General features: G+C 38.6%; 1 protein-coding gene across 1 annotated transcript in view; it reads left to right on the forward strand.

Moving 5' to 3' along the window:
• sparc (secreted protein, acidic, cysteine-rich (osteonectin)) overlaps positions 1-8,594 on the forward strand; it is a 32,742-nt gene extending 24,148 nt beyond the window's left edge. The window contains exons 6-10 of the mRNA XM_075482018.1: positions 1,670-1,790; positions 4,696-4,829; positions 6,306-6,454; positions 6,832-6,980; positions 8,187-8,594. Coding sequence (XP_075338133.1) covers positions 1,670-1,790; positions 4,696-4,829; positions 6,306-6,454; positions 6,832-6,980; positions 8,187-8,215 — 582 coding nt within the window. The 3' untranslated portion in view covers positions 8,216-8,594. The remainder of the gene's footprint in view (positions 1-1,669; positions 1,791-4,695; positions 4,830-6,305; positions 6,455-6,831; positions 6,981-8,186) is intronic.
• Positions 8,595-14,171: the final 5,577 nt, after the last annotated feature.

Genomic DNA, 14,171 nt, shown 5'->3' on the forward strand with positions numbered 1-14,171 from the left:
TATGCCAAATCCCCACCTTCATGGCTTGCATTAAAAAATTATATATCCTCATTACAAAAATGTCTGAAACATATAAATAATCCCCATGCAGATAAATTATACACACTCATAGAAAATCTTAACCTGTCCTAACCCCCCTGTAACTGTTTAGAATGGACTTACCTTTTATTTTCTCCTCGTTTTTTTTTTAATTTTTAAGATTTTGATAATTTTTTTTATTATTTATTATCACCTTTTTTTTTATGTTGTGCATTTAAGATCCTTCATTTTTTTTTCTATATGTGAAGGTGTGAATATGTAAAGTTAAAAAAACAAACTGTTTACTTTTGAGTACGTCATTGTTTTGTCTTTGTGACATGTTTCAATAAAAAAAAAAAAAAAGAATTTCCCGCTCTCGCGACGCAGCAATGTGACATCACGTGAAAGCGACTTTTTTTAAAACATTTGTTTTTTATTTACTTTATTTAAACAGATATAAGTATACAACAAACAAACGAATGAAGTAAACAATAAAACATGACAGTTATGTAAACAAACAAACAACCAGAAGAAAACATGCAAAGATGTACATATAGAAATTGTCCTTAGAGCCTTTTCATTAGTAGAGTCTGTTATTGATTTAAAGTATAGTTCTATATCTTTAATAAAATGGGGAAAATATGGCGTTTTATTAGCAAATTTCCATTTATGAATATGAAATTTAGTAAAAAGAAGAAGCTAGTTTATTATGAATTTAGCATCCTTTCTGGGGAATCTATAGAAACAAAATAAAACATTTTCCCAGCATAAGGATAAATTCCTTAAAATATGGCCATTAATAAACCTGCTAAACTCCGTCGAAAACCTTCGTGTGAAAGGGCGGAGCCTAAAAAGATGCGTCACAGTTTCTGGAAGGCCAGAATGCAACCTATTCTAAGTTTTTAGCAAAAATGATCAGTGCTTTAAGAAGTATTTAAACCGGACAAAAAATGTCTGAATGACAGAAGTAGAAAAATTAAGTTTTCTTTGAACAGCACAGTGATCTGAATCTGAATCTGAATCTGAATCTGAATCTGAATCTGAATCTGAATCTGGATCTGAAGCTGAATCTGAATCTGGATCTGGATCTGGATCTGAATCTGGATCTGAATCTGAATCTGGATCTGGATCTGAATCTGGATCTGGATCTGGATCTGAATCTGGATCTGAATCTGGATCTGGATCTGAATCTGAATCTGAATCTGAATCTGAATCTGAATCTGGATCTGAATCTGAATCTGAATCTGAATCTGAATCTGGATCTGAATCTGGATCTGAATCTGAATCTGAATCTGGATCTGGATCTGAATCTGAATCTGGATCTGGATCTGAATCTGAATCTGAATCTGGATCTGGATCTGGATCTGGATCTGAATCTGAATCTGAATCAGGATCTGGATCTGGATCTGAATCTGGATCTGGATCTGAATCTGAATCTGAATCTGAATCTGAATCTGAATCTACATCTGAATCTGGATCTGGATCTGGATCTGAATCTGAATCTGAATCTGGATCTGAATCTGAATCTGGATCTGAATCTGAATCTGAATCTGAATCTGAATCTGGATCTGGATCTGGATCTGAATCTGAATCTGAATTGAATCTATTTCTATGTAATGGTCCTTCACAATGAGCCGTTTCCTGTTTCCAGGTCTGTGGCACCGACAACAAGACCTACGACTCCTCTTGCCACTTCTTCGCCACCAAGTGCGCCCTGGAGGGAACCAAGAAGGGCCACAAGCTGCACCTCGACTACATCGGACCTTGCAAATGTGAGTTTTGGTTCAGAAATAAATATTCACATACTCTGTGGCATAAGAAACCCTGTTAGCCTGAACAAAAATCACTTATTTTTATTCTACTTCTACATTTTTTACTCAATAAAAAGTGCGTGGTTATGGTTAGTCATTAGATAGTACTTAGTTATGGTTTTGGAATAACGTTACTTGGTTAAAATGAGGAAAATATCATGGTTTGGCTTTGAAATACACAATGAAATACATTTTATTGTGGAAAGCTTTGCCAAATTTCTGTGTTACAATAATGACGGAACAGGAATAACCTGCAAATCCAAGAAAAAACTCTCAGTTTGGCACAAAGAATTCAGCTGGTTCCTGAGTAAAACATGTAAGCAGACCTACGAATTTTCCCTTATTTTTTATTCTACTTCTACATTTTTTACTCAATAAAAAGTACATGGTTAAGGTTAGTCATTAGAAAGTACTTAGTTATGGTTATGGAATAACGTTACTTGGTTAAAATGAGGAAAGTATCATGGTTTGGCTTTGAAATAATAATTATAATAATGTTGTATTTTATCTATAAAGCACTTTACATCAATTTAATGACCTCAGAGTGCGAAATACAGAATGCACAAAGAATTCAGCTGGTTCCTGAGCAAAAACATCAGTGTCTGAGGAGCTGATTTCAGTCTTTAACTGGGTTATAACTGGGATACAGTTACTGCAGAACGGGCACACGCTACAGTGATAAAGTTGTAATGAACCAGAGAACAGTACTGAGTGGATCAGAACAGCTGATGATCATTTGTGTGAAATGCAAAACAAATGAAAAATCTACGAGTGTTAAAAGTGTCAAACCTTAAAAAGCAGACGAAATAAGGAGTCGCTTAACGACAGGCGATGTTTAAAAGTGTCATTAAGTTAAGCTGCTAATCCAGCCCGGTCTGAGGGCTGGTGGGAATTAAAGCGTCTGAGAGTAAAATGATGCTTTGTTTGTTTGCACATTTCATTGTTTTCAGCTGAAATACTACCATTTGGGATGGAAAGCTGAAAACGGGTTTGAGAACTCTTCTGTTTGTTCTGACACGGTGGCCTAGGTTTCTGTTTTAAAGTCTGTTTGCTGACGTGGAGAAATCAGACGTCTGATATGTTCCTGCTCTGTTCCGCTCGCTGTCTTCTCACGTGTGTGATAAGTTAAAGAGCTGAAGGCGTGCTGTTTGTTCTCCGTGTCTGCGCCCTGAAAGCTGTGATGGATGGCTGGGTGGGCCCGCGGCAGGGAGGACCCGTCGGGGCACGCAGGCTGCGTTTCTCCCCCTGAAAGACGCACAGAGTGTGGGGAGATGAGCCAGGGCTGAGGGGCTGGGATGGAGCTCCTGGCAGGGTCGAGTGCACGGGAAGAAAAGTGGACTCAGGGTGTGGCTGTGGCACGTTTCTGGCTGAACATTTCCAGGAAGACTGCAGAAGACTGCATGCAGGATTCAAATGAACCTTAAAGGGACAGTTCACCTCTTTAAAGGGACAGTTCGCCTCTTCTGACATGAAGCTGTGTAACATCCCATATCAGCAGCATCATTTCTGAACATCTTCTTACCCCCTGCTGCGTCCTGTGAGCAGAGTTCCAGCCTCGTTTTGGTGTTGATGAAGGTAGTCCGGCTAGTTGGCTGGGGTTTAAAAAATAAAGCGTTTTGCTTCTCAGAACAATATGCGTTCAACAGAGTAATACATTTACATCACAAAATCGTTCTCGGAGGGCCTGGACTGAACTGTTGTTAGTTTCTGGGTCTCTTTGGACTGTTTTAGGACTCTTTGGGACTGTTATAGGACTCTTTGAGACCGTTTTAGGACTCTTTGGGACTGTGTTAGGTTTCTTTGGGCTGTTTTAGGACTCTTTGGGCTGTTTTAGGACTCTTTGGGACTGTTTTGGGACTCTTTGGGCTGTTTTAGGACTCTTTGGGCTGTTTTAGGACTCTTTGGGACTGTTTTAGGACTCTTTGGGACTGTTTTGGGACTCTTTGGGCTGTTTTAGGACTCTTTGGGCTGTTTTAGGACTCTTTGGGACTGTTTTGGGACTCTTTGGGCTGTTTTAGGACTCTTTGGGACTGTTTTGGGACTCTTTGGGCTGTTTTAGGACTCTTTGGACTGTTTTAGGACTCTTTGGGACTGTTTTGGGACTCTTTGGGCTGTTTTAGGACTCTTTGGGCTGTTTTAGGACTCTTTGGGACTGTTTTAGGACTCTTTGGGACTATTTTAGGTCTCTTTAGGACTGTTTTGGGACTCTTTGGGACTGTTTTAGGACTCTTTGTGACTGTTTTAGGACTCTTTGGGACTGTGTTAGATTTCTTTGGGCTGTTTTAGGACTCTTTGGGACTGTTTTAGGTCTCTTTGGGCTGTTTTAGGACTCTTTGGGACTGTTTTAGGACTCTTTGGGACTATTTTAGGTCTCTTTAGGACTGTTTTGGGACTCTTTGGGACTGTTTTAGGACTCTTTGGGACTATTTTAGGACTCTTTGGGACTGTTTTAGGACTCTTTGGGACCGTTTTAGGACTCTTTGGGACTGTTTTAGGTCTCTTTGGGCCTGTTTTAGGTCTCTTTGGGACTGTTTTGGGACTCTTTGGGACTGTTTTAGGTCTCTTTGGGACTGTTTTGGGACTCTTTGGGACTGTTTTAGGTCTCTTTGGGACTGTTTTAGGACTCTTTGGGACTGTTTTAGGTCTCTTTGGGACTGTTTTGGGACTCTTTGGGACTGTTTTAGGACTCTTTGTGACTGTTTTAGGACTCTTTGGGACTATTTTATGTCTCTTTGTAACACAAAGTCAGTGCATAACGACTGTTTGGTCTCTAAATCCTCTTGTTTTGTGTGAAATACCTTTTTGGGAGCAGAAAATGGAGCCGCTGTGCTCGGGTTTGTCTCACTGACTCGTTCCCGTCCCGCAGACATCGAGCCCTGCCTGGACAGCGAGCTGAGCGAGTTCCCCCTGCGCATGAGGGACTGGCTGAAGAACGTCCTGGTGACCCTGTACGAGCGCGACGAGGACAACAACCTGCTGACCGAGAAGCAGAAGCTCAGGGTGAGGAAAACCTGCATTTCCTTTTCTGTTGTTTTAAACAGCCATTACGCCCTGAAATGCAGAAGAAGAAGAGAAATATCATTTATTTATTCCACTGACTGATCATTTCCTCACTGTTGGGCTTATTAGATAGATAGATAGATAGATAGATGGATAGATGGATAGATGGATGGATGGATGGATGGATGGATGGATAGATAGATAGATAGATAGATAGATAGATAGATAGATAGATAGATAGATAGATAGATAGATAGATAGATAGATAGATAGATAGATAGATAGATAGATAGATAGATAGAGATAATTACTTTATTCATCCCAATTTGGGTAATTGTTTTGTTGCAGCAGCATACAGTAAAGATATGAAAATCATTTAAATTAATTTAAAAACAAGCAACAATAGTGAATAAACATTAGCTATAGATTAAACTTATATATTTATACAATGTACTTTTTCTTCTACTCCTCCGAGAGACATATTATAGACAAAAACAGCAACAACAAAACAAAGAAGAACTGTTAATGATAAGAACTAATGTCCACAGCAACATGCTGCCCAGTGCAGGATATATAAATGTAAATGTGCTTTATTCATACAGCCCTTTACAGACAATCCTTACGGTGTATCAAAGTGCTTTACAGCAGGTAATAGATTAAGAGAAGAAGAAGTAAAACAATAAAAGAACAGTGAAAGCAATAAAACAAAATCAATCGATTAAAAGGGCAGCAGCGTTCTGCACAGGCTGGATATATGATGCTGTTACATGCTGTGAGCGTTCCACCATCCATCCAACTCCTTTATTCTCACGTATCGTCCCTCTTGATGTTCTTTTAGCCGATAAACTGAAAGCATTTCCATCAACAAAGAGTGAAAACACAACATGGATCCATCGCAGCTTTTCTCCATTTAGCTGAAAGCTAAAACTACCTATACACTGGAAAAAATGCCTCTCCAAAAATAAGTAAAAAACAACAAATAAAAGACGTTTTTGCTTGAAATAAGCAAATAAATCTGCCAATGGAACTAGTGAAAATCGGCTTGTCCAGATTTCTTGAAATAAGATGTGATATTTGGGACTTTTGAGATAAAAGTGATCTTGAAATTAGCTTAAAAACCTCTTCAAATGTAAAAAAAAAAAGCTTGTTTCATATGAAATCCGATTCAAAACAATTTGTTTTCAAGACTTTTTCACTTAACAAGATATTCCAGATGTATTGTCTTCAAACAAGTCCCTATATCTGGCTGAAATGGTGCTTGTTAGGCAGTTGTGTCTGATATTAAGTGTAATGAGATATTTTGACGAGAAATGAGACAAATATACTTAATAAGACTTTGATTTTTTCCAGTGTATAGAATATGTATTTCCCCCCACACTGCACTGTGTAAACCCCTTCTTACTGCTTGTGGATGATGATTCAGTGACTTCATTCTGGGTTTTCTGAGCTGTTGACCTGATGAAATGAATCCTTCAGGTGAAGAAGATCTTCGAGAACGAGAAGAGGCTGCAGGCGGGTCAACACTCTCTGGACCTGCTGGCCCACGACTTCGAGAAGAACTACAACATGTACATCTTCCCCGTCCACTGGCAGTTCGGCCAGCTCGACCAGCACCCCGTCGACGAGTACGTGCACGTTAAAAGATGTTAAAAAGATGGTTTTATGGACGATGCAGCCTCTGATGTCACAAAAGATCAGAACTAAAGTCTGAAGCATATAAATGTGCACCAGGACAGACTTATGGATCTAAACTGCAGCTCTGAACTGAAACCAGAGAAGGAGCCTTTAGAATTTCGCCAGTGCAATATATATATATATATCTATATATATATATAGATATATATATATAGTGGTAATATATCTAGTTTTTTATATCTAGTATCCACCAGTTACAGAAACACAAAGTCCTCACAGCTTTTAGACCAGTCCAACAACCCTGGTGATGGACACAGTTTCATTTAATGCATTAAATCCCTGCCTGTGTCTGTTCTGACGTCCTCAGGTACCTGACCCACTCAGAGCTCGCCCCCCTGCGCGCCCCCCTCATCCCCATGGAGCATTGCACCACCCGCTTCTTCGAGGCGTGCGACGCCGACAGCGATAAATACATCGCCCTGGAGGAGTGGGCCGGCTGCTTCGGCATCAAGGAGCGTGAGTGTCCATCAGCCGACCACCGCCACACCGGTTCTTACATCCGTGTTTTATTTTAGACACAATCTGCCCTGAGAGGCACTTTATTACCTCTGCAGGACAGTTCCAGGTGTGCTGCCCCCAGCTTCAGAGAGGACGTTTCTCTGGGGTCGGATTATAAATAACGTTACAAATATTTAGCCTCTGAAACGTCCTGAAGATGCTGTGGGCCAAATAGTTTCATTTTAGGAAACGTCCTTAAGAAGGCAATAAAATCATTAAAAATAAAAATAAATTAAAAATAAATAAAAATAAAAATAAAAATAAAAATAAAAATAAAAATAAAAATAAAAATAAAAATAAAAATAAAAACAAAAATAATAAATACTTAAAAAAAAACATTGAAAATAATAATTAATTAATTTAAAAGTGAAGAGTGCAGATAAAATACTTTCAGGTGTCATATGCACAGCTAAACAGAACTGTTTTCAGCCTGGATTTAAACATTGTCAGAGTTGAGGCCTGTCTCACATCTTTTGGAACACTGTTACAAACACTGAAACATCCTTTCTTTGGTGTCAGATTATAAATAACGTTACAAATATTTAGCCACTGAAACATCCTGAAGATGCTGTGGGCCAAACAGTTTCATTTTAGGATTTAGTTGCCGTTTCTTTACACTTTTCACTCACCGTTTTTTTTAACCTAACGTGGTTAAGTTTAGGAAAACATCTTTGTTTCCATGGCAACAGACTCTGTAATAACGTTACATTTACAGATAAGGATCTGTTTCACTTTATATCAGTTAAATATGTGTTCAGACACACGTTTCTCTCCTTCATATGACGGAGCTGTAGATAAGTAGTAGCATTTAGCTCTGAATAAGCTCATCACAAATCTTTATTTTGATATTATCTGCATTAATAATAATAATAATAATTAACAGACTGTGAAACACTTTAAAACAGGCCTGACAGTCTTTCTTTTTACCCAATGTTTTTAATGATCTATCCTGTATTTATTTCGTTTTTGCATTTAAAGGACTCACTACTTTTATTTGTGTATCTTATTTGCATTTTACTGTCCCTGCTTTTGAACCTAATATCTGTCTTTTATCCCACTGTAGCACTTTGAGATTTTATTGTAAATGTAGAGTGCGTTATAAGTAAAATCTATTATTATAATTAATAAAGTTATTAACCTGTCCTGACTTCTTTGTGTTTGCAGAGGATGTGGATAAAGACCTCATCATCTAAGCTCCTCTGACCAGCAGCAGCATGGCAGACAACTCTGGTCGCTACTAACCGGACAAGGTGCTGATTCAGAATTAAAAATAAAAGACACACCTGAGGTGCTAATTGCAAATTCTTCTTATTCTTATTGTCTAAAGATGATCTTTCTTACCTATACCACTAAAAAATGATTCCAAAAGAGAAATGTGCACAGTCTGTACTAACATTTGTTGAACAAAAAAAACACCCAGTAAAGAAAAACTGAAGACCTCTGATGTAAATTTACGTCGTTGACCATATTTTATGCTGTATTTGTGTGTTCAGGGCTTTTAAATTGGATCAGGTTGACTCATTATCTTAAGGAGACGAAGCTGTAAAGTCAGAAATAAAGTTTCTAAATAAACGCTCCCTCCGCTTGCTTTCTACAACTCAAATTGTTCAGTTTCTGCACTCTTTCCGTGGTTTTTTCTTTGGTCATTTTGTGTTTTTGAGTTCTTTTTGAAACCTTTTGCCTCCTGAACTGGAAAAAATCTAAATCTTACCAAGTATATTTGTCTCATTGAGTCTCTCATTACACTTAATATGAGACACAACTGCCTAACAAGCACCATTTCAGCCAGATATAGGGACTTGTTTGAAGACAATACATCTGGAATATCTTGTTAAGTGAAAAAGTCTTGAAAACAAATTGTTTTGAGTCACATATCATATGAAACAAACTTTTTTTGACATTTGAAGAGGTTTTTAAGCTAATTTCAAGATCACTTTTATCTCAAAAGTCCTAAATATCACATCTTATTTCAAGAAATCTTAACAAGCCGATTTTCACTAGTTCCATTGGCAGATTTATTTTGCTTATTTCAAGCAAAAACGTCTTTTATTTGTTGTTTTTTTACTTATTTTTGGAGGGGCATTTTTTCCAGTGTGCTGGAAGGGTTTTGGTCCTCCGTGCAGGTTTCCGTGTCCTCGACGCTGTTTCGTTGTTTAACTGAGGGGGAAATCTCGCAGGCTGAGAGTTTTCCCCATAAATCACATGCTTGTTCTGACACTGAGAACAGGACGATTTCTCTCCACGAATAAAAGACTATGAAAAGATCTGGAAATCTCTGCATGCCTTCGTATCTGCATCACGAGCGTGTTTACAGGACAGAGTTTGCTGTGTCATCGGTAGGGATGGGAATCGAAAACCGGTTCTTGTAGAGAATTCTTTGGAATTGGTTGCCAATTTTGCCAACGATTCCCTTATCGATTCCAGTGGGCGCGAAAGATATCCGCCGCAGCCAGCAGTCAGCAGTAACCATGGCGCCCGAGCGCTACACACGCTCAAAAGTTTGGTCACACTTCACTAAAAAAAGAGGACAACCGGGCAACTTGTAATACTTTCAAAGTGGATATTTCATCAAAGGGAGGAAATACACATATGAAATGACTATGAATGAATGTCGCGCTTTCGATCCGCTCCGGACTAACGTTGGTGAATCTGAACCCAGCAACGTTAGCAACGTTAGCAGCGTTAGCAACGTTAGCATGTCCTCGGCTAACACTGCAGGTCACTAACTAACTAACACTGCCTATCATGTTAGCGCCATTTGCCTCATTGTAAAACCTGTTAGTAACGGTTAATGTTAAATGAATGCCTTCTCATGCATTACAAATTATGCTAAGTCAGAGAATGTCAAAGTTGCATGTTTTCCTCTAAGTTAACCAGATGTTTCAGTCAGTCATTCATTCCCATTAATATATTTTCTAGGGAGACGACAAAGATTCTCAACCCTGAGTAAAAAGCCCCAAACACAGACGGTTTAACTAACATGACTCGTGATACTTCTAAACTAAACAAAGTTGATGCTAATCAACCTGTTTGTTGTCCTTTTTCCTCCAAATGAGAATCAATAAGGGAACCGAATCATTAAGCAGAATCGAAAATGGAATTGGAATCATAAAAATCTTATCCATTCCCATCCCTAGTCATCGGTTACATTTTCTATTTCCTGTGAAACACAAAAATCTGTTTTTAAGCAGCTTATCTTCTCGTATTTTAGTGCCGCCTTCAACACTTCCACGAGCTTCTTCATCAGCTTCCACTGCACCTTTAATCCCACAGAACATCTGCTTTTTCCTTCATCGGTCTGCAGAATCAATTGGGAGTCGTTTGGACTCCATCTTATTATCATTGCGGCTCATTTATAATCAACGAGGGGAAACAGCAGTTGTGAGAGTTTCGGAGGATCCTGGAAACGAGTTGATGTATGAAACCGTGATGTTCTTCTGTGTTGAGCTTCATCATCTGATCTTCTCCATGATTTACCACTTAAACAATGCTGATCAATAAGAATCCTTATTAATAATAAGGGCGATCAGCTGGTGCTTATAAAACGCTCGATGCAGGAATACATTTACACATCATCAAATCAAATCAAGTCAAATTTATTTATAGCTCATTTCATGTACAAATAGTTCAAAGTGCTTCACATAAAATAAAAGCATTGCAGCAGGCAGTGGAAGAAGCATTAAGATACAAAAAAGAATATAAAGAGAAACAAATAAAGTAGTTTAAATGAATTTAAAAACCAGCAACAGTCCAGATAAGTTCAAAGATATCGTGCAGATTTCATCCATAGACACATGAGAACAGAAATGGAGCCACTGACTCTCTACTGGGTCAACCTACACTTAAAACAGGCAGAAAACAGGCAGAAAACAGGCAGAAAACAGGCAGAAAACAAGCAGAAAACAGGCAGAAAACAGGCAAAAAACAGGCAGAAAACAGGCAGAAAACAGGCTGAAAACAGGCAGAAAACAGGCAGAAAACAGGCAGAAAACAGGCAGAAAACAGGCAGAAAACAGGCTGAAAACAGGCAGAAAACAAGCAGAAAACAGGCTGAAAACAGGCAGAAAACAAGCAGAAAACAGGCAAAAAACAGGCAGAAAACAGGCAGAAAACAGGCAGAAAACAGGCTGAAAACAGGCTGAAAACAGGCAGAAAACAGGCAGAAAACAAGCAGAAAACAGGCTGAAAACAGGCAGAAAACAAGCAGAAAACAGGCAAAAAACAGGCAGAAAACAGGCAGAAAACAGGCAGAAAACAGGCAGAAAACAAGCAGAAAACAGGCAGAAAACAGGCAGAAAACAGGCAGAAAACAGGCAGAAAACAGGCAGAAAACAGGCTGAAAACAGGCAGAAAACAGGCAGAAAACAGGCAGAAAACAAGCAGAAAACAGGCAGAAAACAGACAGAAAACAGGCAGAAAACAGGCTGAAAACAGGCAGAAAACAAGCAGAAAACAGGCAAAAAACAGGCTGAAAACAGGCTGAAAACAAGCAGAAAACAAGCAGAAAACAGGCAGAAAACAGGCAGAAAACAGGCAGAAAACAGGCAGAAAACAGGCAGAAAACAGGCTGAAAACAGGCTGAAAACAAGCAGAAAACAGGCAGAAAACAGGCAGAAAACAGGCAGAAAACAGGCAGAAAACAGGCAGAAAACAGGCTGAAAACAGGCAGAAAACAGGCTGAAAACAGGCAGAAAACAGGCTGAAAACAAGCAGAAAACAAGCAGAAAACAGGCTGAAAACAGGCTGAAAACAAGCAGAAAACAAGCAGAAAACAGGCAGAAAACAGGCAGAAAACAGGCAGAAAACAGGCTGCATAATATCCCGACACGACAACCAGTAACGAAGTAGAGCAAAGACTTCAACTTTGTTCAACAAAACATGAAAAATTAATTGTAGAAAAACTTAAATCAATACAATCTCAAGTCCCTGTTGCTAAACAAAACCCCAGCAGGTGACATTTCATAGAAAAGCATAGAAATATATCAGTTTCATGAAAGGATCATATGTAGTGTAAATATCTAAGGCTGGAACATTCCCACGGAAACATGCATGTAGCCAACAAAATCAGATCCAACTTTTATAAAAGATCCAACACTGAACTAGTAATGAAGAATGAATGATGTGGTGGACAATGCAGATTAAAAATACTCAATAAAAGCTCTTAATTCGTCCTTTTGGACTCCACAAAACGTCCCATTTGCCTAGAAGAAGCAGCTAAAAACTCGCACTTCAGAGGCACAACTTCAGCTTCTTAAAATCTCAGGAAACAAACATGTTAAGACGTCGAGCCTCCAGAGACTTTTCACCATAATATGATGCTTTTTCCAGGGTTTCCTGAGCCTAACCCTGTAACATGCTGTAACAAGTGAAGCCCAAACAGTTTCAGCTGGCTTATTAGCTCAATTCTGCGAGTCTTTAAGAGTGCGGCCTGTTGAAGGATCACTAGATAAGATACGTTAGTGTTTATTAACACATTTCTTTATCTCGTTTAATAAGGGGGAAACATAGACGACACAATTACAGAATGTAAAAACACCCCAAAACATTGATAACACACCAATTTTACAAGGCTAAAATAGTCTTTCATGCTCCATCAAGCACCATAAAAACTAACTTTATTGGGCTCTAGTGTGCATAATAAATCATATGAGGATATATGGGTCATAAAGGCAGTTGGATACCGTCTGAAAAGCTTTATATTTCAAACATAAACACCTTTTATTTGTGTCTTTTTTCTTCTTTAGACCATTTAACACTGCATCTGGAACAAATTACACATATATGAGTGTATGTTTGTGCAAAGAGGATGTAAAATAAGGCAGATTAAAAGATGAGAACATTGTGTTCGCACAGAAATGATGTGACGCCCGTACATGGCTGAGCCTGTACGTGCAGCATTCTTCTGTCTGGTGTCGGCGTGTTCAACTGTGTTGCACTTTGGCTGTTTGAGTTTTCACTGGCTGACTGTGCACAAAGCTGTTCATGGTCCCCTGGGAGGCTGCAGAGGGAGAGACAGAGCACCCTGTTACCATCCCCACCCGCTCATCCAGGCTCCAGCGTCAAGAATGTGAAACAACAGCCGGGCCTCCTCCACAAAGCCTGAAGCCTCCCCGTCTGCCACAGCAGGAACAGCTCCTCCTGCACGCCGTCTCCAGCCGGGGCCGAGCAAACAAAGGGGCTGCTGGGAACGTCAGACGGCTGGAGTCCCTCCACTGGGAGCTGGCTTAGTTAGTCCTTCATGGGCTGCAGACAGAGCACAAACCAGGGTGGATATTTAGGAAGTTAGTTGGTGGGATTACCTTATCTTCTACTTAAAAATGTCAGATTGTACCTGATTTGATCAAATAAAATAAGATAAAATCAATTTATATAGCACATTTCATGTCCAAAACAGTTCAAAGTGCTTTACATAAAATAAAAGCATTGCAGCAGGGAGTGGAAGAAGCATTAAAAATACATAAAAGAATATAAAGAGAAACAAATAAAAGAATTTAAAAACAAGCAACAGTCCAGATAAGTTCAAAGATATCGTGCAGATTTCATGCATAGACACAGGATTTAAAAATGTCTACATTTGGTGAAAGTTTAATCTATTGATTGAATTATATATATATATAATATATGTATATCTGTACATCTCCTGAATAATCCATCCTACCATACTGTGAACTCTGTATTCATATTTATATTTACTATCCATCCTTGCACCATGCACCAATTTGCACTTTCTACTTTAGCCTTGTTCTCTGTCTATTTTTGTCTATCTTTGTATTTGTTGCACTAAAGAGAGCGAGGTGTAACCGGAGTCTAATTCCTCATGTGTGTCCACATACCTGGCAATAAAAGCGATTCTGATTCTGATTCTGATTCTGAATTGATGACAATTCAATTAGATTTTCTAAATAAAAGGTCATAAATAGAAGAATTATTACAAAGAAAATATATGTAGAACACATAAACGTTGGATATTAACCTACATGATTGTTTCTTGCAAACTTTTTCCATAATAAACAGCAACTCTAAACCACAATAGTCTATTATATTGGATTAAATTCATTCACCTTGTTGCAAAATAAAATAATCTTTACTCGTCTTTGTACAACGAATGTGTCAAAAAGAATTGAATGAATCGCCTGATCTAATCAACTA

Source organism: Odontesthes bonariensis, chromosome 13 (assembly GCF_027942865.1).
Source record: "Odontesthes bonariensis isolate fOdoBon6 chromosome 13, fOdoBon6.hap1, whole genome shotgun sequence".
Taxonomy (NCBI): domain Eukaryota; kingdom Metazoa; phylum Chordata; class Actinopteri; order Atheriniformes; family Atherinopsidae; genus Odontesthes; species Odontesthes bonariensis.